This window comes from Pseudorca crassidens, chromosome 4 (assembly GCF_039906515.1).
Source record: "Pseudorca crassidens isolate mPseCra1 chromosome 4, mPseCra1.hap1, whole genome shotgun sequence".
NCBI lineage: Eukaryota > Metazoa > Chordata > Mammalia > Artiodactyla > Delphinidae > Pseudorca > Pseudorca crassidens.
Genome location: NC_090299.1, coordinates 114,557,104 through 114,583,412, shown reverse-complemented (window position 1 = coordinate 114,583,412; position 26,309 = coordinate 114,557,104). Strand labels below are relative to the sequence as shown.

At 38.4% G+C, this 26,309-nt stretch overlaps 1 protein-coding gene across 3 annotated transcripts; it reads right to left on the bottom strand.

Annotated features, from left to right (window-relative positions):
* Positions 1-3,464: 3,464 nt before the first annotated feature.
* THAP9 (THAP domain containing 9) lies at positions 3,465-26,257 on the bottom strand. 3 transcript variants are annotated; one of them, XM_067736436.1, is made up of 7 exons: positions 26,001-26,254; positions 23,597-23,691; positions 19,245-19,440; positions 16,951-17,254; positions 14,803-14,953; positions 5,430-7,415; positions 3,465-5,198 (listed from the first exon to the last, which is right to left on the bottom strand). In XM_067736436.1, exons 3-6 carry the CDS (start codon positions 19,386-19,388, stop codon positions 5,435-5,437), a joined length of 2,580 nt encoding a protein of 859 aa, XP_067592537.1. In that variant the 5' UTR covers positions 19,389-19,440; positions 23,597-23,691; positions 26,001-26,254; the 3' UTR covers positions 3,465-5,198; positions 5,430-5,434. The 3 variants fall into 3 exon arrangements, with proteins under 3 accessions (XP_067592537.1, XP_067592536.1, XP_067592538.1); XM_067736435.1 differs by lacking the exon at positions 23,597-23,691 and having other exon boundaries at positions 26,001-26,250; XM_067736437.1 differs by lacking the exons at positions 19,245-19,440; positions 23,597-23,691 and having other exon boundaries at positions 26,001-26,257.
* Between the last annotated feature and the right edge of the window lie 52 nt (positions 26,258-26,309).

Below are 26,309 nucleotides of genomic sequence, written 5' to 3'. Positions count from 1 at the left end.
AAAAGTTTTCTATTTTTATTATTTTATAACACAAATAGCTAAGAAAATGAATGCTTCTTAAGTAAATGCAGCTTCAAACCAGGACCTCCAGCCCTGTGATCATATTGCATCCCTTATGTGTTTTATAAAGGAATTGTGGAGCAGCAGCCCAAAGGAGAGGGAAGCCAACCAGCTAGAAAGCCTTGACTATTGCAGTTATTTTTCATTATGTAAATAACTTAGGACTTTTTTTTCCTTGTTAGGGCTTCTTTAATGCACATTTTGTCCTTATCTATAGACCAAATGTGAGCTTTTTATAATCCAAGTGATTTTATAAGATGTTAAGATATAAAGGCTTTAATTAAAATTTTGTTTAAAAATTGTCTTATGAAAGCATTTAAGGCATTTTTAGTTTATTCAAAAGCCATAAGGGTATATGCAGGGTAATGTTTAAAGCCACAGACTTTAGTGTAACTCTGTAGTTTAGTATATTAGTAAATGAAATCTGGCAATATGTAAAAAAAAAAAAACCATCATGACTAGGTTGGGTTTATCCCAGAAATAAAAAGTTGACCCAACATTCAAAGAAATCCATGTAGTTCAGTGTGTCAGCATACAAAACAAAAACTACATGACCATCTCAAAAACTGCAGAAAACCACCTTTTGAATATACCAAGTACTACTAGATTATATGCTTTAAAAGGGTGAATACTGTGGTATGTAAATTATCTCTCAAAAAGTTTTTTTTCCAAAAAGGTGCAGAAAATCCTCTGACAAAATTCAACACCCATTTATGATTAAAAAAAAAAAAAAAAAGCTCTTCAGCAAATTAGGAATAGAAGGGATCCTCAACCAAAAAAGCCTACAGCTAACATCATATGAATAGTGAAGACTGAATGCTTCCCCCTAAGATTGGGAACAAAACCCTCCTCTAAAACGTTGTGTCTGAGGTCACTGTACAATAAATTTTTTTTTAACAAAAATTATAGATTGGGAATGAATATGACTATCTATTTGTGGATGGTGTGATGTGATTGCCTATATAGGAAAGTCAAAGGATCTTAATAAAAAGGTACCAGAACTAATAAGTGGGTTTAGCAACATTAGTATGCAAAAGTGTATTTCTATGTAGTAGCAATGAACACTTAGAAACTGAAATTCTAAAATTAGCATTTATAGTAGCACCACAAAACATGAAATGTACAAAAATATGTATAAGATCTGTATGTGAAATGTAGAAAAACATTGATTTAAAAAAATCAAAGACGACCTTCAAAAATATATACATATTATCGTATTCATGGATTGGAACATTAAATGTTATTAAGATATCATCTCTCCCCAAATTAATCTATAGATTCAACGTAACTCCAGTCAAAATCCCAGCAGGAATTTTTGTAAAAACAAGCTGATTATAAAATTTATATGGAAAGGTACTAGAATAGCCAAACATTTTTTTAAAAAGAACAAAGTTTGGGCTTCCCTGGTGGCGCAGTGGTTGAGAGTCCGCCTGCCGATGCAGGGAACACGGGTTCGTGCCCCGGTCCGGGAAGATCCCACATGCTGCAGAGCAGCTGGGCCCGTGAGCCATGGCCGCTGAGCCTGCGCGTCCGGAGCCTGTGCTCCGCAATGGGAGAGGCCACAACAGTGAGAGGCCTGGGTACCACACAAAAAAAAAAACAACAACAAAGTTTGAGGATTCCTACTTGACTTCAAGACTTATATAAGGCTAATCAAGATAATGTGGTATTGATGAAAGATCCATGGATCAAGGGAACAGAATAGAGAGCCCAGAAATAGATCCATATTTATGTGGTCAGTTTTTGACAAGGGATCAAAGGTAATTCACTGGAAAAGGATAGCCCTTTAACAAATGGTGCTGGGATACCATCAATATGTGAAAATATGAACTTATACCACACACCAAAATCAACTGAAAATAGATCATAACCTAAATGCAAAACCTAAAACTGCAAAATATCTACAAGAAAACAGGAAGAAAAATCTGTGTCCTTGGTTTAGAAGAAACTAAGAAGTATGATCCCTAAAAGAAAAAAGAGTCAATAAATTAGACTTATCAAAATTAATGTCTGTTCTTCAAAACACTGAAAAAGTAAAAGCCACATTATAACCTTTAAAAATTGTGAACCACTATGTTGTACACCTGAAACTAATACTGTACATCAACTACACCTCAGTAAAAATAAAAAGCCACAGACTGGGAGAAGGTATTTGCAGGACTCATTTGATAATGCACTTGTATCCAGAATATATAACTAACATTCAATAAGAAAACAACCAACCAACCTTAAAATATGGGGAAGAGACTTGAACAGACATTTCACCTAAGAAGACTGTGAATGGCACATAAGCCTATGAAAAGATGTTCAGCATCATTAGTCATTAGAAAAATGGAACTGAAAGCCACAGTGACATATCACTGCACACCCATTAGAATGGCTAATTCAAAACAAAACCCTGACAATACCAAGAGCTAGGGAGGAAGCAGAAGAACTAGAACTTTTCATACATAACTGGTTGAAGTACTGCATGGTGGTACATCACTTTGCAAAAAAAACAGTTCAGGCAGTGTGTTATAAAGTAAAACATACACTTACCATGTGACCCACTGTATGGGTACGACACATTTTTTATTTACCCATTCATCAGTTGGACATTTTTTAGCTATTATAATGCTGCTATGAAATTTGTACATTTCTCTTGGGTGTATGCCCATTGGTAGAACTGCTGGGTCACATGGCAATTCTACATTTAACTAACCTTTTGAAGAACTGCCAGGCTGTTTTCCAAAGTGTGCATTCCCACCAACATTGTATGAGGGTTCCAGTTTATCGATATTCTTGCCAACACTTGTTACCTGTCGTTTTTATTATAGCCATCCTAGTGGGTGTGATGTGACATCTCACTGTGGTTTTGTTTTGCATTTCCCAGACGGCTAATTTTGTTGAGCACATACTCATGTATTACAGGCCATTTGTGTATCTCCTTTGAAAAATAACTATTCATATTTTTTACCCATTTAAAAATTAGGGTTATTTGTCCTTTATTATTGTTCTTTGTATACTCTAGATACAAGTCCTTTATCAGATATATGATTTGCAAAAATTTTCTGTGTGTTGTCTTTCACTTTCTTGATGGTGTCCTTTGAAGCACAAGTTTTTAATTTTGCTGCACTACAATTTATTTTGTTTTGCTTGTGCTTTTGGTGTCATATCTAAGAAACTATTGCCTAATCCAAGTCTCCAAGATATACTCTATTTTATTCTAAGAGTTTTACAGTTGTACCTCTTACATTTGGGTCTTTGTTCCATTTAGAGTTAACATCTTTGCATGTGCATATCCAGCACTATTTGTTGAAAGTAAGAAGAATAAATTTCTGAAAGGAATGTCTGTTTTCTCCGAAGGGGGAAAAAAAAAAAAGAACAAGGGTGTTGAGTAGAAATTGTAAACTAAATTACCCTAATCAAATATGAACAAATAATTTATTTAAAAAATTTCACTGTCAAGCATATCATATCAAGTAAATCTGACATCACACTTGTACCACTTCACTAGGGCAAGAGCAATTAACTGTGCTAATGGCAGTGATGGAAAGATTCTTGTCTTCAAAGTTTGTCCAATTTATCCAGCACTTAAACAGCGCAAAACACTATTTTAAGAAATTACAGAATATATAGGACGTGAGTGAAATGTAACAGCAAAGAACATAAGACGCTACAGATATGAACCTAATTTTAAGTAAAGATCAAGTACAAAACTTGGATTCATATAAGCAATAAGATAAAGGTGGTGATCTATAAACAGGCTTCCTTTAAATAAGATTTATCCCAGTGCATCTAAACTCATTCTACTGCAAACAAAACAAAACCCACAATATTTAGACTTCTCAGCAATAGCCCCTCATAAAATGTAGTACAGTACAACTCTGGTTACATTTCAGAATTGAAGCCGTTGTTTGAGGTAGAACCAGCAGAAATATATCAAAATACACTATTTAAGGGGAATTTCAACTAATAAAACTAAACTTTCACCTACTCATTAGTCTTTTACAACTTTAAGTTTTCATATTAACTGTACTTTGTGAACATTCACTCAATGACAATAAGAGTAGATATTTTACATACACAGGCAAAAAATGTGCTTGTTTCTTCTTTTTCCATTAAAATACTCCCATTTGTGAAACAAATGTTTTTCTATTTATCGTTTCAGATCTGGGTATTAGAGAATGGAGAATATTGTTCTTAGTATGTTTCCATCTTCAGATTAAGCTAAATTTCTGAAAAAACTCATTATGTAATTAAGACAAATTTTTTCACTCTCATTGACTCAACTGACCATCTTTTTCCAATTTATTAATCACATGCTATGAAATGCCATTATTCAACACTGAAAATATGTTTCATTATTTTCCTCTTCAGAAAGAGAAGTTGAAATAAGGGCTTCTTTTCATTCTCTGATGAGCACTGCGCTCCTCCAACAGGAGTCAAGTAAGTATCCACTCTATTTTATTACTTGAAAGTAGTATTTTGAAGTCCAGAGACAATGGACTGTGAAGATTACATCTCCTATGTATTCCCCAGACAACATTTCCCAGCTTGGTTGCAGCACAAGGAATCATCTCATGGTTCGTGTTTACCTTCTGCCTGATAAAGCATAATGATTTCTATTTTAGGGTACCCCAGCAAAAGGATTTTGATGGTGGTGGTGTCTGATGTTTAATTTAGCCTAATTTTCATGTGTAAGTAAAGATTATATTCAAGGTTTGATAGGCATTCTATTTTTTTTTTTTTTTTTAGTGTTAACATTCTTAAGAGCTGAAAACCAAAGCTCTTTTAGGGAATGTAGTCTTTATAAAAAGGGTCGATGTTTTGGTGACTCCTCGTCATTATTTCCCTTGTTTTCGAAGTATGTCCAGTCAGATTAATCAGTCGTATAACAGTAAATTCAAAGACAGCACCTGTTGGCTAGTCTGTTCCTACTGACTGACTTACTGCTTTCTACATTTTGGGTAACTCTGAAATGCTTGCAAGTTCCACCAAAGTCCGAGCAGATTTGATAATACGCATGATAGAAATTCCTAAGTCGGAACCACAAACTTGTCCACTCTGCAGAATGGTCAATTTGAAAAATATAGTAAGTTGAATTTTAAAGTAAATGTTGACCAATTATTTTTAATAAAAATTTTAATATATTTTAGGTCCGGGCTTCCCTGGTGGCGCAGTGGTTGAGAGTCCGCCTGCCGATGCAGGGGACACGGGTTCGTGCCCCAGTCCGGGAAGATCCCACATGCTGCGGAGCGGCTGGGTCCGTGAGCCATGGCCGCTGAGCCTGCGCGTCCGGAGCCTGTGCTTCGCAACGGGAGAGGCCACAACAGTGAGAGGCCCGCGTACAGCAAAAAAAAAAAAAAATATATATATATATATTTTAGGTCCTTCATTTGAACAGACAGCCGTCGTTCCTTAGCAAATGCCTGTATTTATTGGTATTAGCAAAACTTGAACATCTGTAATTCTGTAAAGATGACCAGTGTTTCCTTGACAAAGTTTTCGTTTCAGTTCTTTCTGAATGGTGTTTTAAAGGGTACTGAGTTACACCTTTAGCTCTGACCTTTAAGAAACAGATTATTATGTCCTTTAGTAACTTTACAAAGTGATTGATGGCACACACTTCTCCATCAAAGAGATGCTTATCTAAATCTACAAAAAGATAAATATGCCCGGAAAGCTCATGTAATATTTTTTGCTGAAGATAAAATTCCCTCTGTTTAGGAAGTAGTAGTTCATAAACTGCCATCCTTGAATGGGTTCTTACGACTCGCTCACAAATATCTATGACTCGGCACAAACTTTCTGAAGGGAAATGCAAGCCATTTTCCTTTTTAACACATAACAGTGATCCAATTTTAGAGGATTTGAGATCTGATGCATATAGTGCACTGATGCAGTCCTCACATGTTAAAAGAGCTGATAACTTATTTGCAATATAACCAGCACACCAGGTAAGATTTTGCCTATGATCTGACAGGTCTAGTAATGCCTCACTTAGCGAACAGTCAGACCAGTCTTGGCAAATATCCTCTTTGCGAAAAAGAGTCTTTATAACGCTGATACCATACTGACGCTGAACTGTCCAAAGGGCCAAGTCCGTCCTTCGAGCAACTGAAATGTCAAGGATGCTTACTTCACCTAGAAAAACCTCATCTTGTAATCTGTATCTGGTCTCCAAATTATGGTAAGCTTTCTGGAATGCCATGCAGGTAGGGTTAGAACTGGTTACCAATACCTGTCTAAGCATCTTTAGAAATAATTCCAGATGATCTTGACTGAATTTGTAAGTCAGAAGATATGGAAAAGGCATGACTTTTGGGGAAACGTAATTTTGGTAGAGCCATTTTAAGCTCTCAGCATTAAGCAAAAATCCCAGGAATCCCAGTTTTCGCTTACCTTTAATTATTTGATTATTGCTAATGTCAGATAATGTAACAAAAATAGTCTTGGCTTCAATTAACACATGGTTGATTTTATTAAAAGTTTCGGGTAATAGAGGTCCTTTAAGTCCCTTTCCATAATAGTTCCTACTATTAAAAATGTCAAACAGATTGTTAATTAAGCGTAAGAACTGGATGGTACCAATACAGTTTTGAAAAGGAGGCAGGCCTAATGACAGCAAACATTCTAACGCGCTGGCCACGCTCTCACTGAAGAGTTGGGCAGCACAATTCATTTTCAGTATGTGGTTCTTCAAATTTGCAAGTTTTCTTGGGATTCTCTCCATATTTGATAATTCCTGTTCCTCTAGTGCTGCTAACCCCACAAGGTGCTGCCAGTGTGCTGTGCCATTAATGAACTGAATGCTTTGAAAATTCTGAAATGCATTTCTTATTAATCTAAGCAAGTGGCAAGAATCAAAGAAGTATGCAATCTGTTGACTAGAAGATGAAGGATGCTGAAATGTACACTTCATGTTGTCTCCATCAAGATGTATCCCCAATGCTTTTGCCATCTGAACACTGTGAGCTGTAGCATCAGACGTGACAGCTAGAACTGTGATCCCTATGTCACTCAGTTTGCCAATCGTCAGACGAAGCAGCTGAGCTTGCAAATATCCAGACGTCCTGTTTACAAAAAAATAACCAAGAGGTGTCCTCCAGTGACCAGAAATACCCACTGCCATGAGCAAAATAGTTTCTGAGGCAAGTGGCGTTTCATCAGCATCAAGTTTGCCAAGACCAAAGTCCATAAACCCTAGCAAATGGTGACTGCTGGGGTCCCACTGAAGTTGTTGCTTGAGAGATATACCTTTTATTATCAGTGAACAATACTGATATAGCTGGTCTCCATTCTCTACTTTTCGTTGAAGAAAAGAAAAAACGTTGCTGCTGAAACCTGGACCGGGTTTGCATTTGGACAGCCATCTAGAAAATGTAAAAAATGAAAAACATAAAACACAAATGAAGAAATTAAAAAAGGGAAAATGCCTTAAATGGCATTTTCTACTAAAGTAGCCTCAAATCGCTGTTGAAATAAAGCCAAGTATAGTAGCCAAATTCTATCAACATTTCAAGCATATATTCATAGTTATGATAAAATAGATAATAGAGAAACTTAGAAACACAGAATAGCAACCGAAGATGCAAACATACCACAACATTTTTAACTTCTTACTCACTTCTTAATAAAAATCAATTACCCAGTTTGTTCTCATTGATGTGTTTGTAATTTAGATCATAAACCAGTCTTACCTGTACATTCACTGAGATGAGAAAACTGTTGAGGGGGAAGGAAACTGAGAACAGCTAGTACATCTACCCCATTTTATAGATGAGGAAACTGGGAGGAAGAGGGAGAGGTTAAGTTGCCTGGCCCATGTTGTGCTGCTAGTCATGCACAAATGTGAAAACCAGCTTTCCTGAGGCCCTTGTTCAGTGCTTTTTCTCACTGCTCTTCGAATTATGCCCTTTGGGGCAATAGAGTGTCTGCATCTGTTTGCTCCTATCCAAAGTACCTACGCTATTATCTTTATCTTAGGAGTTCTTTCATAGTATTTCTTTGATCTTCCCAAACTGCTGATTATTCTTTTCTATTTCTGTTAGTGTCTGTCACTAACAGACAGAATTCTTTTCACTCAGTTCTAATTTACACTTTCTAATTTGTTATAGATCAGGAAAGGAAGTAGCCAAGTTTAATAATTGTCTAAAATAAGACTAAATGGATTCTGAGGTAGACTGAAGTGTTCATCTTCACTGAAGTTTACTTTTATAACTCAAATGACTTTTTTTTTAAGGTTGAATTTCTGATTTTGGGGCTATATTCCAGGCTGCCAAGGTTTCTTCCTGGACAGCCATCTCTATTTAATAGAAATTTTAATGTACTTCCAGAAGTATTTCAGGACAGGGCTTTCCAAATATTTTGCTGCAACCAAGAAGTTTCATGAACACAATCTACCCTTACTATATGCCAGGTACAAATATACGTGTGTATATAAATGTATATACAAAATTTAATGCCACTTATGACCCACTAAATTTATTTCAAGATGCACTAACAGATCTGAAAAACAGAGTTACAGAATGCAAAAGACATACTCTGACTATTTAGGAGACAAAAGTATTAATCAGTTGTTTATATTTAAAAACAGGGCAAAATAATAAGACAATGAGAAAACAGAATAGTGGCTCTCCACCAGGGTGCTACAGCCCACTAGTACATTGAAAAGCCTTTTCAAGTGTGTCACCAAATTTTAATCAGTTGTTTAAAATTTATTCTTTTGCAGTAGGATTCTCAAATGAACACTAAAGATGCTAAATATGTTACATGTGCAGTAAGTATCTAATGAAACTACTTAATGCTTCAAGGTAAAAGTTCTAGTTTAAATAGGTTAAAAAAGCTTATGTTCCGGTGAGCTTGCTTTTTAAATGAAAATTAAATGGTATCTTAATGTCCAGAACTACTAGAATGATGTTTCTCAGGCAGAAAAATATGTGGACTTGTTGATTTTTTCTTTTTAAGTTTTTAAAACTGAGAGTAGAAACACTCAAACCAAGTTTTTAGTGTTGTAGGGAAGTGACTGATTTCTCTCTCAAACCAACTTTTTTCCCCCACTCAAAATGAAAAAAAACTTTTTCTGATTGTATAAAATGACACATCCATTTTTTAAAATACTGAAAGAATATAGAAAAGTGCAAAAAAGTAAAAATCACTGTTAATACATGAACTTATTTACAAAACAAAAATAGACTCAAAGACATAGAAAACAAACGCATGGTTACCAAAGGGGTGGCACGGGGTGGGGGCCCGGAGGGATAAATTAGGAATTTGGGATTAGCAGATACACACCACTATATATAAAATAGAGAAACAACAAGGGCCTATTGTATAGCACAGGGAACTATATTCAATATCTTGTAATAACTGAAAATGGAAAAGAATCCCAAAAAGAATATATATATGTATATCTAAATCACCTTCCTGTACACCTGAAACAATATAGCATTGTAAATCAGCTACACTCCAATAAATAAATAAATAGATATTTTTAAAAAATCACTTGATATTTCAGGGACATTCTTCCAGATCTCTTTATGTATACATAACTAGATATAATTTTCAAAAATTATACTGAACCTATTTTTCTTTACTATAGTAATGTTATAGACATACTTTTGCATGTTCTTAACTACTGACCTACAGCAATATTTTAAGTGTACACATAGTAAAACTAAAGCATAAATAATTGAACCAACCTGTATTGAAGGACACTTAGGTTGTTTCTAATTTTTAAACAATACAAAGAGCAACACAATGTGTGTTTGTGGGCACACATACACTTATACATATCTATGTCATTTATGCAATTCCTAGGAGTAGGATGCAGGGGTAAATTTACTTATGCATGTATTAGAATAAATGAACTCAACTTTTAAAGAAGTTTTGGGCCGCAGGTGCACATAATTGAGTCAATTTAAATATAATTCACATTCCCAAATTGTCCTTCAGACAGTTTATACCAATTATAATTGACATACTCATCAATATATTTTAAATTAAACATTAGCTTAGTTATGGAATAATTATAGGGAGTCACTTGGGTAGCTTAAAGCTCTGCTTAGGAAAAATATTGTGCTGAAGAGCCATAATGCTGAGCTGGGTGTTCTTTTTTAAGACTATTAGCTCCTCCCACTGTCTTGGTTATTTCTGAAGCTCTCACATCAACTCACCTATACAGGGAGCTAATTTACTAAACTGCAATGAATACCAAAATAGAAAATTAAATTAGGAACAGAAAAAATCTACTAAGATCATACTAAATGTATCACTATTATAATTAGGAAAGCTGAGGGTGCTATGACATTATTTCAAAGGAGCTGTGAAAACAAACTACCTTAAAGACCCAAAGCTCTGGAATTATAAGAAGCAGAGCCGTGGGAAGGTTCTGGACATAAAGAATTCAAGGGAGAACTGAAAAAGAATCCAACTTCAGTACAGAGAAAATTAGGGAGGTGACTGATAGTAGCTAAGAACTGAAGAAATAGTAGTTAGAAATGAGTGAGTGAGGTACCTATCTAACTGAATCAAGGGTTTTTTAAAATGTAAGTCTGGCTTGGTCTGTCATCCATACAATTGTTTCTCCATTATCATGGAGGGAAAAAACAACTATTCATATTTTCTCCTTTCTCCCAAACTTCTAATGCTTCCTTCCCCAACTCTTAGCTATTAACTTCATGTCACTGAGAAAATAGAAGCAATTCGATAAACACTCATTTTCTTACCACCAAATCTGTTAACCTGTTGCATCTGTATCTCTCTCTTTTTCCTGTTTCGACGCATGATTTGTCCCTGCTCCTAATTAAGGCCAGACCTCCCTCCATAGCAGTGTTGGATGTTGCCCTCCTGCAGTTATCCTTTCTGTTGTGCATCACTGATTTTCTTATCTGCACTAGATCACTCCCACGAGCAGGCAAACAAGGTGCAGCATCTGCTATCTCATCAAATATCCTCCCCTCCATTTATGTTCCTTCCACTTACGGACACATTTCTCTTCTCCTTTCACAGCAAAACTCCTTGAGAGAGTCCATAATCACTGTCTCTGCTTCTTTGCCTTCCAGTATCTCTTGATTCCACTTCAGCCAGGCTTATCTCTCCATCACTGTACTGCAACTGCTTTTATCAAGGTCATCACTGATGTCTCCATCTTGCAAAATCCAATGGTCAATTGACTGTCCTCATCTTACTTGATCTCCAGCAGCATTTGACACAGTGCAATACTATCTCCTTGAGATACTTTCTACACTTGGCTTCTAGGCCATCACAATCTCCTGGTTTTCCTCCTGTCTCACTGGCTGCTCATGATCAATAAATGTTTCTTGAATAAATGAATATTCAATATGATTAGACATCTAATACTTAAGCACAGATGTGCTGAAAATAGATATAAACAGGGGAAATGAAGGGAAATGTAATCAAATAAAAAATTTTGACCATTCAGATTTCTCAGTATAAAATCTAGGTATTTCTAATATGCTGGAATAATAGATGGCCATGAAAACAAAATTTGGGTGATGGATAGTTTTTTTTTAAAGTCTGGGAGAATACATACCAAATTGCTAACTGGTTATTTTGTGGGATTAGGGGAATGGAAGTATTATAAATATTTTTCACTTTCTGGTATTTATATACTTACATATTGTTTCAATGTTTTATACTAAGCATGTATTACTATCACATTAAACAAGGTAACTTAGTTTCAGACAAAGTATCCAAAGAAATAAGCAACCCTTTGAGTACTAAAATTGTAAATCAAAATAATGACACAGCAAAGGTTACAAAATGAAAAATGACATGAAGAGAAAAAAGATCAGTGTGAGCTGGAATTACCAGAGAAGACTTAATTCAGGAGTTGATGCAGAACTATAGAAATGAAGAAAACCATGGGGGATGGGGTGGGGGGGAGATGAGAAGTCGTATGGAATGTCTCACATAAACCGTAGTGTAAAATCAGTAACTAATGCTTTAAAACCAGTGCAAAGGAGAGGACTTGACTAAAAAACACGTGGAAGTGATAGCAACATAGTGTCTATAAAAATGTCCCCTGCTTACCAGAAAGTAGACGTTTATAAATAAGTGTAATATCTGGCCTAAATGGTAAAATCACATATGGAAGAGAGTGAATCAGCCTATACACAAATGTTCATCTCAATATACAAAACAGCAGTTACAACCAAAAAATAAAAACAATATAAATGTCCAATAGTTGGAGAATGCCAAAGTTAAGTAGGGTACGACTACCTGATATTCTGCAGCTATTCAAGATCATAACTATGTAAAAAACTAGTAAATCTAAGCACAGAAAAAAGACTGGAAGAAAATTCCCTATGTTAATAGTAATTGTTTAAATATAACCTAGAGGAACAATTAATGAATTTTCCTCCTTTTTCTCTCATTTCTAAATTTGTTAGTAGTAGTATTATGTTAATAGTATGTGTGGAGGAAAATTCTCATTCATGTTTTTTTTTAAAGGGGATGTGATGTACATCATGGTGACTATAGTTGATAATACTGTACCTATATCTGAAAGTTGCTAAGAGAGTAGATCTTCAAAGTTCTCATCACAGACACATAAAATTTGTAACTATGTGTGTGATGGATATTAACTAGACTTATCTTGGTGGTCATTTTGCAATATATACAAATATCGAATGCAAATATCAAACACATAATTACATTGTATACCTGAAACTAACATAATGTTATGTGTCAATTACATCTCAATTTAAAAGAAGAGAAGTTTCCCCCCAAGTGGGAAAAAAAAGAACCCTCATAATAATCAAGGTCCTTCCTCCCACCAAGCCTCAGTTTCCCCCTTCTTTAAAATGAGGGGGTTGGGGCTTCCCTGGTGGCGCAGTGGTTGAGAGTCCGCCTGCCGATGCAGGGGACACGGGTTCGTGCCCCGGTCCAGGAAGATCCCACATGCCGCGGAGCGGCTGGGCCCGTGAGCCATGGCCACTGAGCCTGCGCGTCCGGAGCGTGTGCTCCGCAACAGGAGAGGCCACAACAGTGAGAGGCCCGCGTACCGCAAAAAAAAAAAAAAAGAGGAGGTTGGACTACACGATCTCTAGGAGTTTCTCCAGCCCAGAGCCCCTATGAGTCTGTTTTAAAGTTGAAGCAATAAGAAACCAAGAAGCACCTTCCAGGAGAGAAGGCTCCTGCCATTCCTGGGCGGCCTCTGCCCCAATAGCAGTGGATTAAATGAAGTGCTGCTCTTTAGACAGCGATTTGAGGTCCAATGCAATTCTTCTTTACATCTGTTCAAAATCCTAAACAACCATCCAGGCATCCTTTCAGTCCACAAATATTTATCAACAGACCATTGTGTTCCAGGCACCCCTCCAGGGCAGGAGGTGTAACAAAGAACCAGACACAGACCTCATACTTGGGCAGCTCACAGTCTAGCGGGGAAGACAGTGTTAAGTACTAAGATTCAGTTCCACATTGTGTGTGCAAGAGGGTACCTAGTCCAGAATCGGAAGAATGGCAGGCCAGGATTCAGAAAGGATGTGATACCTAATCTGAGCCTGAAGGGTGAGGACCAATCTCCAGGACTAACAGGGAGAATGGGCATTTCAGGCAGATGGACTAGTAAGTCTCGAAGGTAAGGAAGCAGCAAGAAATGCCTTACAATAGGAATGTGGAATCTAAGAGGGCAGGGAGAGAGGCAGGAGATGAGCCGCAGAGTCCAGCAGGAGCCACATCACATCACAGAAGCTCAGTGAGCCACAGGAAGAAGTCTATGGGTAATGGGAGGCTTGGGCAGCAGGAAAGTGACTGGTATGGGTTGACTTGTGTCCCTCAAAAAAGATATATCATAGTCCTAATCTCCAGTACCTCAGAGTGTGATCTTATTTGGAGATAGGGTCTTTACAGAGGTAATCAAGTTAAAATGAGGTCATTAGGGCACACCCTAATCCAACATGACTTGGGTCCTCATAGAAAGAGGAAATTTGGACACAGAAACATACATGGATAATGGAAGACGATGTGAAGAAACACAGGGAGAAGGACCACCATCTACAAGCCAAGCAGACAGGCATGGGACAGACCCTTACTTCACAGCCCTCGGAAGGAACTAACCCTGCCAGCACCTTGATTTTGGACTTCTAACTTCCAGAACTGTGAGGCAATAACACATTTCTGTCATTTAAGTCAAATAAGTAAATAAATAAAAATAAAAGAATCTGTAAATCCTGTGATGAAAAAAACAGTAAAAATTGAGTATTAAATTTATAAGGCATTACTATAAAAGTCACTGTTATTTGCTTCCCACTAAGAGAATATAAATATAGCTATGTATTTTGACCACAAATTCTAAAAAATTATTTTTCATAATCTGGTCTCTGGAGAGCCTGCATTGGCACCAACTACAGTGCTTAGGAAAAATTCAGATTTTTGATCTTTGCCTCAAACCAATGGTATCAACCTAGATACCAATCAATTGTTCTCGATTTTCTAGATTAGTCACATATTAAAACTACTGAAGTGTCTGAGAAATTCCAATATTTCAAGATTTAGATTTTACCACCCAGAGTGTCTCTACCAACTGAAAGATGCAAAAAAATTTGTCAGCCTATATGTCTTCATTCTGTGGGTGAAATATCGACTGTGATAACATGCAAATACCACCTAGAAGTTTTTAAAAAGAGAAAGTGGACAAAAGGAGAGTATGAATACTAATAGCATTAATGTATAAACTACAGTGAAAGAACAAAATGTTTATTTTATTTAATATCTAAAATGTAATTCACTTACGTTCTGAGGATAGAAGAATGAGGCAGTTTAAGAATCTTTCTTACATAATCATAGACTTTGCTACTGCACAAGTAGAGTGTACACGCAAATTGCTTCATTTCTGTGGAGTACTCAGCTGTTTCTCTCCAGTTATACAACTCCCACTTAAAATCTGTTAAAATAAATTTATTCTTTGTGATGAAAAATGTGTACAGTAACATTTTCAGGCATAGACCATAGCATTTGGATATAAAATGTGATAAGCACCAAAATTCAAATAGTTACATTTTAACTGAGTTTGTTCAGAGGTTACTATCCAATCTTAGAGAGTGTTAACCAATTTATCCTGTTCATCTTGGATCATTTCACTACAAAGAGGGACGAAAAATGTGTCAACTTCAGTCGTTATGTTTTACTATTCACTGGCAGCCTGAGTGGAGATTTTTAGAGGAACAGGGAAGAAAATGACATAAATGGATAAATTAAGTCTCTGGATTATGAGGACATTTATCAGTTTTAGTTTGTTCCCTGGTCATCATTTATCTGAGAGTGAAAATTAGACACAAGAAATATTTTGGGGGATAGGGAACTATTCAGAATGAACAATCTTCCCTACCACTGAGAGAAAAAAAAAAACCTCTGTTCCTGGTGCAGACCCCTATTTATAACCTATATTCCCCTCTTGGAAAAACACAAAATACTCTCTTCCATTGGAGATACCTACTCTTGTCTAGAAAAGGACATGCTTCTTTTACCAGAATGCAAATCCAAAATCTCTGCTGCTTTCATCAGAGAGTAAGTTGGCAATTCTTACTTTGCCCCTCTTCAAATATCCTGGTTCACAAAGAAGACTAGGTAGTCTTTCAATGAACATATATATACTCTATAGAGTATTACAGAAAAAAATTTGGAGACTTAACACAATTTTCAAACTCAAAGGGATTTTGCAAATTATCTAGTTCAACTCACTGCAAAAAAAGACTTTAGTGATAAATTATCTAGCAGTTAAAATTGTTTACAAAGAATTTGCAGTGACAAGTGTGTGATTATAAAAAGTGAAAAGTAGGGACTTCCCTGGTAGTCCAGTGGTTAAGCATCCATCCTTCAATGCAAGGGATGCCGGTTTGATCCCTGGTTGGGGAACTAAGATCCCACATGCCACAGGGCAACTAAGCCCACGCACCACAATTAGAGAGCCCGCATGCCACAACTAGAGAAGCCTGAGTGCCACAACGAGGAGCCCATGTGCCGCAACTAAGACCCGAAGCAGCCCAAAAAAATAAATAATAAATAAATAAATTAAAAAAAAAAATTTTTAAATATTTTTAGAAAGTGAAAAGTACAGGGCTTCCCTCGTGGCGCAGTGGTTGAGAATCTGCCTGCCAATGCAGGGGACACGGGTTCGAGCCCTGGTCTGGGAAGATCCCACATGCCGCAGAGCAACTAAGCCTGTGCGCCACAGCTACTGAGCCTGCGCGTCTGGAGCCTGGGCTCTGCAACAAGAGAAGCCGCGACAGTGAGATGCCTGCGCACCACGATGAAGAGTGGCCCCCACTCGCTGCAACTAGAGAAAGCCCTCGCACAGAAACTAAGACCCAACACAGCCAAAAATAAATAAATTTATTAAAAAAAAAAGAAGTGAAAAGTACAATATATGGTATAAACCATATGATCTCATTTCTGGGTAGTAGGATTATGTGTTATTTTTATTATTTATACATTTCTTTGCTTCTCCTGTAATAAACATATTACTTTTACCTTTTTTTTTTTTTTTTTTTTTTGTGGTACGCGGGCCTCTCACTGTTGCGGCCTCTCCCGTTGCGAAGCACAGGCTCCGGACGCGCAGGCCCAGCAGCCATGGCTCACGGGCCCAGCCGCTCCACAGCATGTGGGATCTTCCCGGACCGGGGCACGAACCCGCGTCCCCTGCATCTGCAGGCGGACTCTCAACCACTGCGCCGCCAGGGAAGCCCAAACATATTACTTTTAAAATTGTAAAATCATAAAAGGATTTTGGTGATTATTTTTCATTCTTCTTGCTTATGCTAGAGACTTTTCACTTCTCAGCTAAAAGCATATTTCCATTGGCAATACAAAATAAATATGTAATGATATTTCAGAAAAATTAAGAGCTACATTGTAAGTATTACAGGTCATTAGGGAAGATACCGGAAAATTGTGCTCGTAGCAGACACTCTGTTTCCTCTGAAAGTAGCTTCTCTTCTACAAGTGCATCAATTAATCGTAAGCCCTTTCTCTTCTTGATCATCCTGTAGTTTTTTGCGGAAGCCAGTCTTTTTCGGGACACTTGTAGCATCTGTTGCACCTCAGCCAATTTCTCTGCTCCTATTGTGAGAGGTCTCTTTAGACTGTAGTTATGGTCCTCAGTAGCAACCTCTTGAGAATTATCAGGAAGTGGCTGTTTTAGGATTTTCTGTCTTGCTTTACCTTTAAGGTGTACACCTTGGAGAACCTATGACACAAATAGAAAGTGAAGTTTATTTTAGAAATTATCACACAATGACTATCTATAAAAATACCACTGAATACAAAGCACTCACCTGGTTGCTGTGGAGAGTTAGTTATGAAAGAAAAGGTCATAATCTCTGACTTTTTAAAATATATGATCTCTGGGATAATGTAAACAAGTTTTGGGATTTTTGTTCTCGTTTTTGTTTTTTTTGGCTTCTATACAGAAATAGTAACATGATGCTGAAAGTTTCCGAAATGATTAAAGTAACTAGAGAAAGGTGGTGGTAATTTGGGAAGGTTTCACAGGAGTTTTGAGTTGTTCTTTTTCTTTTTTCTTTTTTTAAAGAAGATGTTGCAGGTAGGAGTTTATTAATTAATTTATTTATTTTTGCTGTGTTGGGTCTTCCTTTCTGTGCGAGGGCTTTCTCTAGTTGTGGCAAGTGTGGGCCACTCTTCATCGCGGTGTGCGAGCCTGTCACTATCACGGCCTCTCTTGTTGCGGAGCACAAGCTCCAGACACGCAGACGCAGCAGTTGTGTTTCACGGGCCCAGCTGCTCCGCGGCATGTGGGATCCTCCCAGACCAGGGCTCGAACCCGTGTCCCCTGCACTAGCAGGCAGATTCTCAACCACTGCGCCACCAGGGAAGCCCCTTGAGTTGTTCTTTGAAGGAGTAATAACATGGTTTAATGGAGGGGACAGGGAAGTTATTTGCACAAACAGGAAGGCACAGGACAGAGCATGGGCTTTGGAATTAACACTCCTGGCTCCCCTCACTTGTTAGCTGTGACTTAACATCTATAATCCTTTATCTTCTCACTTATAAAATGTGGATAATAATACAGAGTTGTTTTAAGGATACAATAAGATACTTTACGTAAATCGCCTAGTGCAGTGCCTGGACCACTGTAGGTCCCAATAAATTGTAACTATTATTGATTTTAAACGAAAGCATAAAAGCAAGTCAATTTATCATATATACAGAGGGTAAGTACATGTGGTTCAAAAAGAGAATTCAGGGCAGTTAGAGATGCACAAATCAACTAACAGAAAGCTCTTCGAACTTATGAGTTTGGATTTGATACCAACAATATTCTTTTGAAAGAGGGAATAAGGTAAAACAATACCGAAAGAAGGAGACTCCAATGAATAAGAGGAAGGTGAGGGTAGAGTAAGGATAGAACAGTTGGATGACTATTTGCAGACTGCAGACAGTGATTGAGTCATAGATGAGCATGTGGCTAAGGGGTAAAAGGATAAAATAAAAATAATCAAAAGAAACATAAGAATGTAACACCAATACTGGTGACTGGGATAAAATAAAAGCAATCAAAAGAAACATAAGACTGTAACACCAATACTGATGACTGACTCATAGAAAGTCTTCTATTTTCCGTATACCTCTTTCTGTATCAATGCTAACAATCAGGTATGTTTTTGGTCAAGATCAATAACATTTTTGGGGAGAGCCAAAAAAAGGAGGGGGTAGATAATTTCAAAGTATTGTGAAAACTGTCTCATACTTAAACAAAAGCCTGAATTCTAAAGCTGTTTATATCTACTAGTTGATTTTTGTGATCAGTTTAGTAACCTTTATGTATATCTAGACATATGGTTTACATTTATACATTTTATTTATTTACTTTTTTGGCTGCACCACATGGCATGCAGAATCTTAGTTCCCCGACCAGGGATGGAACCCGCACCCACTACATTGGAAGCGCAGAGTCTTAACAACTGGGCCAACAGGGAAGTCCCGTATATGCTTTATTTTTATTTTTTAAAAAGCTCCAAAGCACAATTACTAATATTACATATATATTTTTTTAAAAAACTAATTTTCTAGGCATTTAAAGTGTATTATAGGATTTATTTTAAGTCCTAGGTTTTTGGTTTTGTGTTTATCTCTGTAAAATCTAGCTGTAATGTGAGCTGTCTTGATTTGTAAAGGCTCTGTAAAATTTAATATTGTTTACACCTAGATTTAAATACCTTGTATAGAGAAACAGAAGGCACAGCTCCTTTTTTCAGCTTTCTTCTTATGCCATATGACTCAAAGTCACTTTCTTGAAAGTGTTTGGAACATAGCATAGCACCTGGTCCTGGAATCCAAATCTTTTTGCTTCTGGGGTCCATACGATTAACAGCCCTGATCCATTTTGAGCGCTGAATGGTATCAGTTGGAAATCTACAGCAATCATATTAAAATTCCATTAACATGAAAATATAGTAATACTACAGTAGTATTTATTATATAAACCGATTTATTATTTAACTGCTTTACATAAACATTAAGTCCAGTTAATTAAAGTTTAATTCACTTGATCTGATTTCATTTTTCAAAGTTCTTTGACTTTTTAAATACAAAAGCTCGGGCTTCCCTGGTGGCACAGTGGTTAAGAATCTGCCTGCCAATGCGGGATACACAGTTTCAAGCCCTGGTCCAGGAAGATCTCACATGCTGTGGAGCAACTAAGCCCACGAGCCACAACTACTGAGCCCGCGCACGCCTGGAGCCCGTGCTCCGCAACGAGAAGCCTCCGCAACGAGAAGCCGCCGCAACGAGAAGCCGCCGCAACGAGAAGCCGCCGCAACGAGAAGCCGCCGCAATGAGAAGCCCACGCACTGCAACGAAAAGTAGACCCGCTCGCCGCAACTAGAGAAAGCCCGCGTGCTTTTTTAAATTTACTGAAATAAAATAAATTTAAATCCAAAAGCTCAATATCTAAGTGATCTCATCTGTTTCAATTTGTATGTGGACAATTCTTCTATTAAACACCCTGCACATTCTATCTTCATAGCTTACACTTAACAGAATCTGCTCAAATTTAATATGTGTGTCTTTCCTTTCCTGTGTCAATTTCTTTTTTAATTAATTAATTAATTTATTTTTGGCTGCATGGGGTCTTTGTTTCTGCGCGCGGGCTTTCTCCAGTTGCGGTGAGCGGGGGCTACTCTTTGTGGCGGGGTGCGGACTTCTCATTGCAGTGGCTTCTCTTGTTGTGGAGCACAGGCTCTAGGCGCGCGGGCTTCAGTAGTTGTGGCTCGCGGGCTCTAGAGCGTAGGCTCAGAAGTTGTGGCGCACGGGCTTAGTTGTTTCGTGGCATGTGGGATCTTCCCGGCCCAGGGCTCAAACCCATGTCCCCTGCACTGGCAGGTGGATTCTTAACCACTGCACCACCAGGGAAACCCTATGTCAATTTTAAACGATGTCCACAAATTCTTCAGTACTCCTCCTTTCAAGGAGTGGAACCTAATTCCCCTCCCCTTGAGTGTGGGCTGGGGTTAGTAATTTGCTTCTAAGGAATATAAAAAAGCAGACGTGATAGTGGGCATTAAACATGATCATAAAAAGCACTGAGGATCTGTCCTTGCTCTCTCTGTTGAATGGTTTTTCTCTGGGGGAAGTTACCTGCCATGTCATAAGGAGCCCTAAGGAGAGTCCACTTGGCAAGAAACTTGAGTTCTCCGGCCAAAGGCCATGTGAGGGAGCCTTTCTGAAAGTAGATCCTTCAGTCTCCGTCAAGGCTTCAAATGACTGCAGTCTTGGCTAACATTTTGACTGCAATCTTATGAGATACTCCGTAACATCCACCTTATCCACTCCTCAATTCCTGACCCTCAGAAATTTGTCCCCTCTTCTCCTTCCTTTTTCTGGGCCACGCTGCGTGGCTTGTGGGATGTTAGTTCCCCAACCGGGGACTGAACCCGGCCCCTCAGCAGTGAAAGCACGGAGTCCTAACCACTGGACTACCAGGAATTCCCTGCACCCTCTTCTTTGATTTATTTTGGAGATAGATCTATAGGTAGCCTATGACTTTTATATATTTTAACTCAGGCTTTAAAACACATAGTTGTTAGAAATGAAACTGGTGAAAATTTTAATTTCCTTAGCTACTTGTTAGGGAAATGATATGACAGTTATGATAAAACTTAATTCTGAGATACTCTCTCAATCACCTTGAGAAAGAACACTGAACTGGTAAACCTCTAAGTCTCAATTCCCTTTTACTAGCCATGTAGTATTAGATACATCTCTCAATCTGTCAGCCTCCTCCAGGGCGATAGTTAAGAGTACCTGAGGATACAGATGCGTTCAAAAGCACTTTGTAAATGGTAAAGTACTATCCAAGGTTTGTTCTTTCTTAGGAACAACTAATTCCACTTTCGGAACTTTTTATTTTATTGTTCCAGGAAGATAATGCTACTTGATCAAGAGAGAATGTACAGAGAATTATTTTTCCAATAAAGATGAGGCACACCTTTCTGTTTTCACTGGACTCTTTTCTTAACTGATGGCACGTGTTTGTGAGGCCACATTTCTAGACTGGGTGTAGTCTCTAACCATGCAAGGGACCATCAAAAGTTGACTAGTCCACCAAGTTACATTACCAGCCTGATTCTCTGATGCAAAGCTTCCCAACTGGCATGCCTGCTCAGTACAGTTATCAATCCCCTTAGCCCATGGGGTGGGCCTGGGCCACCTGGAGCCCTTGAAGTAGTTACTAGTCCCAAACTGCTTTGTAGGTGTGCCCCAAAGTATTAAACAAATATTTCCAATTTTCAAAAAGACATGAAAAGGGTTGGTAAATACTGCAGTCTAACCAGCATGACTGACTAATTTGCGTTCTGGACAAAATTAAATTGGTATTAACAATTGATACCACTTTTAAAGCATTTACCTTGTGCTATATATATATTTTAAAGACTTAGTTTTGGTCTTAAAAAACTCTGCAAGACAGGTTTTTATCCTTTTACAGAAGATGAAACCAAGACTGGAGCAGCCAAGTTTAGCTACCAGTAAATAGTCAATTAAAACTGGAATTCATGTCTCCCTAGTCTAAAACCACCTCTGACAGAAGAAAAATCCCAAATCCATCACCATCTCATATACACAGTAATGAAATGGCTTACACTGTAATACAGAATCCATTTTCTTCCTCCTATCGACTATGTCTTTTTTATGCTATTAGCAGAGATTTACTTCTTGTATCCTGCACATCAAATATTTTCCAGAAAAGTGGCTAACAAAACCAATTCTACTGTGGTTACATCTAGCGAGGGAGAGAAATGATTGAGGGGCAAGGCTTCAACTATACCTATAACTTAAGTCTCTTCTAAATAGAACAAAAGCAAACATGTTAACATCTGCTTATTCCTAGTGATGGGTAATAGGTGTTTGTTATGTATAAATAAAAGTTTAAAAATAGAAGTCATTACAACAATTAAGGCAAAAACTCTTCCAAATGATCATGCATAAATTCCTTGGTTATGAAATAAATTGAATTTCTTAATCTTTTTATACCTACAAAAAGGGAATGAATCAAAGGGACACTTTAAATTTTAACTTGCCAGTCCCACTTTGTATTTAGCCATTTATGTGTTTGACAGAGCACCAATATTCTCATAGTAACAGTTTCCACACTTGTGAGTCATTTTGATTCAGGCTTTTCAACCACAGTGCCTTGCTTATGTCCTTACAACCTCTTTCATGACTGTGGTGATGGTGCTGGGGATGCTGGGAAAGGCTTCAGAGGACATAATATCTGAGCTAGAGCTGAAGAGTCAATAGGAGTTTGCCATGCAGAGTGGCCACTCCAAGCAGATGCAAAAGACACAGAGGTATGAAATGATTACTTGGAACTTTCTGGCTGATAAAGCTTGGAAAAGTAAACTAATTCGGAGGCTTGAAAGGAGAGTGCAGAGGTAGCTGGGAGTAGTTATAGATGGGAGATAGCTAGAGGTCAGATCACAAAAGGTCTTGTATGCCTTACATAAGCTTTCGATCCATCCTTCAGGTCAATGGCCACCACAGAAGTCTACACTCATCTATTGAGAGTTGAAGAAATTATTAGAATTCATTTTTATAACTCTTTGCCTCATCTTCTAATTTTTGTGTTTCATAATATATATTAGTATATCACTTCATATATAAATTTATAAATTATTATAAATCACTATCCATATATCAGAGGCATGTATTCAGGTTCTTTGTTTTTGTTTTATTTTGTTTTTTATGGAAAGAGCTCCAGGATCACATAGCTTGAAGATGGAGGCTTCAGGCAACAGCAAGTTGACTAATTCTCTCCTTCTCAGATTACCTTTTTGCTGAGCCCTTACTTCAGATCAATATTACCTTGTCACCAGAACTAACACCATAGTATTCTAACTCCTTTTCCTGTCTCTATTCTTTCCTGCCTTGCTTACAACTTCCTAGGTGTCAAGAAGACAGACGATTCCGTGTGTTTAATTCCGCACATATGGATTATAAAATAATAGAAATATATTTCAGATTGGAAGAGAGGTGTATGAGGAAAGGATTCACAGAGGAGCTTGGACTCTACCTTGTAGGCACTGAAGAGCCCAAGGGATTAAAATCCTTCCTTCAGGGAACAAGCATGATAAAATTTGCATTTTTAGGAAAATCATTTCCAGAAATCTAGAAAATGGAATGAATGGGGAAGAAATCAGGCTGGAAGAATCATAGCAGACTACTGTAATAAATGCATCACTTTTTTTTTTAATTAAGCAGGTCTTACTGTGGTTCTCAACATATAAAACAAATAAAAGCAATAAGCCAGTTCTTCCCTATTTAAAGAAACTAAGAAAAAGGCACAGGAAAAACAGAGCAGCAAAAAGTTGAGAAAGAAATTAAAGAAAAGGGAGAGAACGAGGGAGAGAGTGTCAGTACGGCTATGGGAGATGAGAGTTTCAAGGAGTGGTCGATATGACTGAAGGTTAAAAGAGGTCAAGAGAAAGATTTACAAGCGCTTATTTAGATTTGGCAAGATTACCAATGACCCTCAGTTAGTGCTGTTTCATTATAGTGGTGATAGACATCTGGCTACAGTAGGGTGAAAAGGCAACAGGACTTAGGGAAATAGGTGTATGCTTCTGTTTTGAGGAACTTGGTTATAAATGGAAGGGGAGGGTAGTGTAGAGGTGCACAAAGGTTCAAGAGTGTGTGTCTGTTTAAAAGTGGAAGTCATGTGAACACGTTCAGTGTTTTTAGGCAAGTAACCAGTAGAGCAATTTACAATAAAAAGAGGACAGGAACTAATTGATGGAAACAAATCCCAGAGAAGAAAGGATACAATTATAACAGCTTAGGTGGAGGATGCAGCCCTACTTAAACTAAGCAATACTACAAATGGCCTACCATATATAGTTGAAACTACTTAACTTGACATGTTAAATTTTTTTAGATAATTTGTCTCCAAGTTACTTTTCCCACTCTTCTACATTACATCTTCACTTTCCATCCCTTTATATTTTTCCATGTTATTCCTATTTAAATACTATATTCCTTCCGCCCCACTCTCCAATCTAGGTAAGGTTCAAGGTCCAACTCAAATACCACTTGTCCCACACAGCTCTTTTTGATTTTTTCATAAAAGTCCTTTGTCAGGGGTTTGACTCTCTACCCCTCATATTGCCTTAATAGGCTACCACTTTAAAAAAAACACTGTACATTTCTTTTTGTCTGTGAGTATCTATTCTATGCACTTTTCCACTTCTCATTGATCTCAATGACCTTTACTAGACTACACCACAGATGTGGGTTCAAATTAGATCGGTCTGAAAATAAGCCCCACTCTTGTGCCAAATATAATTTCCTTGCATAACCAGTTACAGCCAGAGTCGGACCAGGCTTGCAGAGCTGGGCTAATGATACTGAACAACTGGTAATGACAGTACTGGTGAAAATCTGAAACTGAGCAGGTCCCTTCAGGGCCCTCCTGGGTACAAAAGCCCTCTGTGTCTCCCATTTTGTGTCAAAAAAACAAACAAAACCCAAAAATATTCAGTCTCCTAGGCCTTCCCTGAGTTCCAAAGAGCGAACCCAAGCAGCGACTAATTAGGGAAGTTAGGGGAGTTAGGGAATGGGTAGGGGGTAGGGGGGAAGCAGTTAAGCCAGATAGCCTGAACAATAGTTCAGTGATAAATAGAGTCCTAGTTCCTCCTCAAGGGATATACAAAACAATCTGATGGCATATCTTTGGGTAGTTCTGCAAAAACTAACCCCTCAACCTGGTGGAGGATGGTGACTACCTGCTGACCACAAGTACTTAGACCTCAGACTGGCTAGAACCATAAGGCCAATGATTCACATCCTCTAAACACCAGACTGTTATCTTACCCCCCATTCAATCAGAATGTCATGCACCCTGCAGCCCTCACCCCAAATGCCTGCAGCCCTCACCCCAAATGTTGCTTTTAAAAGTCCTAAAAGCCATCAGGGAGTTCGGGACTTTTCGGCACCGGCTGCCCATTCTCCTTGCTTGGCACCCTGCAATCACCACTGGACTTTCCTTCACTACAACCTGGAGTCAGTAAAGTGGCTTTCCTGCGCGGTGGGAAAGGGGACTCCAGTTCAGTTCCATAACAAACTGATCTGTACTCATGCTCCTGAGCAAGCCACACACTCTAATGAAAGGGCACGCCTTCAGCAGTTCTTCTAAACTGCCTTCCCTTCCGGTCTCCCGAAAGGAAGCAAGACTCCTTTCGAGTAACCCCTGCTGAAAGCTAATGGAGAAAGCAAGCACTTTGGAAGCAAACACTGAGCAGGAAGACGAGGAAAAGCGTTAGCCCTCAAAGTTGCCCAATTCCCTCCCCCGCCCCCACGCTACGCACGTCACGCCACGCCACGCCACGCCGATGGCATGGCGCCCTACCCGCCCCGTCCCAGCCAGCCCTGCCTCCCGCCTCGCCGTGCTGGGAATTAGCGCGGAGGCTGCTCTCACGCACTGGTGGAAGGAGAGGCCGCGCTCCCGGCTCAGCACGGTATCCCGGGTGCTGCAGCCCACTGCCGAGCAACTTCGGGTCATCTTCTTGCTACGTGGGGCTCCACCGTCGGTGTTCCCGCGACAGCATGAATCCTCATAAAGTTAGCTCCGCCTGCAGACACTGTGTCTATGACCTTTATTTGTCGAGAAAAGCGGGCTCTTAAGGCGCAGGGTTCCCACCCTTTCTCTCCGGGCGCCCTGCGGCATTCTCTGTGGCCAATCACAGACCACGTCGTGTCGCAGCAGCCAATCGGAAAGGCCAGGGGCATTA

Coding starts and splice junctions, on each gene's coding strand:
- THAP9 (XM_067736435.1), bottom strand. CDS start 26,080: ATGACCCGAAGTTGCTCGGCAGTGGGCTGCAGCACCCGGGATACCGTG. Junction 17,255..19,244: donor CTTCTGTTTCTCTATACAAG/GTATTTAAATCT, acceptor TTTGTGTCATAG/GTTCTCCAAGGTGTACACCT. Junction 14,954..16,950: donor GCTACGAGCACAATTTTCCG/GTATCTTCCCTA, acceptor TTATTTTAACAG/ATTTTAAGTGGGAGTTGTAT.